Source organism: Salvelinus sp. IW2-2015, unplaced genomic scaffold (assembly GCF_002910315.2).
Source record: "Salvelinus sp. IW2-2015 unplaced genomic scaffold, ASM291031v2 Un_scaffold1707, whole genome shotgun sequence".
In the NCBI taxonomy this organism is placed as follows: domain Eukaryota; kingdom Metazoa; phylum Chordata; class Actinopteri; order Salmoniformes; family Salmonidae; genus Salvelinus; species Salvelinus sp. IW2-2015.
In genome coordinates, this window is record NW_019943098.1 from 110,281 (window position 1) to 111,232 (window position 952).

General features: G+C 45.6%; 1 protein-coding gene across 3 annotated transcripts in view; it reads left to right on the top strand.

Annotated features, from left to right (window-relative positions):
• The window catches only part of LOC112071749 (phosphatidylinositol-binding clathrin assembly protein), a 39,701-nt gene that overhangs the window by 13,531 nt on the left and 25,218 nt on the right, over nucleotides 1–952 (top strand). For all 3 annotated transcript variants that reach the window (XM_070439497.1, XM_024139183.2, XM_070439496.1), the window contains exon 2: nucleotides 784–926. In XM_070439497.1, the coding sequence (XP_070295598.1) occupies nucleotides 784–926 (143 nt within the window). The remainder of the gene's footprint in view (nucleotides 1–783; nucleotides 927–952) is intronic.

Here is a 952-nt window from a genome sequence, read left to right on the forward strand (position 1 = left end):
TCACACGGTCAGTGGTTGTTTGATCCCGGCACAATCAAATCAATTGCTGGTCAGACTCCCGCTAATCATTTGTGTCTTCATTATTTAATCAACCGGTGTGCTTAAAGTATCAGACAAGCTCAGGGAATATAGTTGATTTGATTAAAACACATAGAGAGACCCTATCTATGGAAAAATACATGTTTTAAAAATGTGATTGGTCGAAAGAACAGATGACTCTTGGTCGGCCAATGTGTTTTTTTTAGTCGGGGACGGCCCTAGTGGCCGTGAAAGTTGTTGTTTTGGTGCAAACTAAGGAGACGTGTGAGCCATGCAGAGTGATGATGCAATAAGCATAATGTCAATAGAATTGTCTAAATGGACCAGTCGATGTGGACCAGGATGTTGCTTTATAGGGCTGGGACCAGACCAGTACCGTGGTACTCATTAGTATCACAGCAAGGAAAACCGCTCCAATGTTGGAAACAAACATCCTTATGTTGTCATCCAGAGTCAGTTTTACCACCTACAGTACAGTTTGTACTAGTCTAGGCTAGAGGTCGACCTCTAGTCTAGACTATATGTTTCTRTCTGGACTCGCAGCCCCGTGTGTGTGTGTTCCTTTTCCTGAAATGACCCCGTTCGTCCTTCCATTTTGAACTTGCGTGCAGTTCCACTGTCACACCACTGTGAGTGTGTATCTGAGAGTTGTCTTTGATTTCCCCATCTAATCTGCATACAGGCCCTGATCTCCTCTCTCGTGTCCGTCTGTCTGTGTGTTTTAACTCTGTCTGTCTCCTCCAGACCTGATCCACTGCACCAGTGAGATGAACGTGTCGGTCCCCCAGCTGGCTGACACACTATTTGAGAGGACAGCCAATAGCAGCTGGGTGGTGGTCTTCAAAGCTCTGATCGCTACACACCACCTTATGATGTATGGCAATGAGGTCAGTGAAAACACACACACACGGAC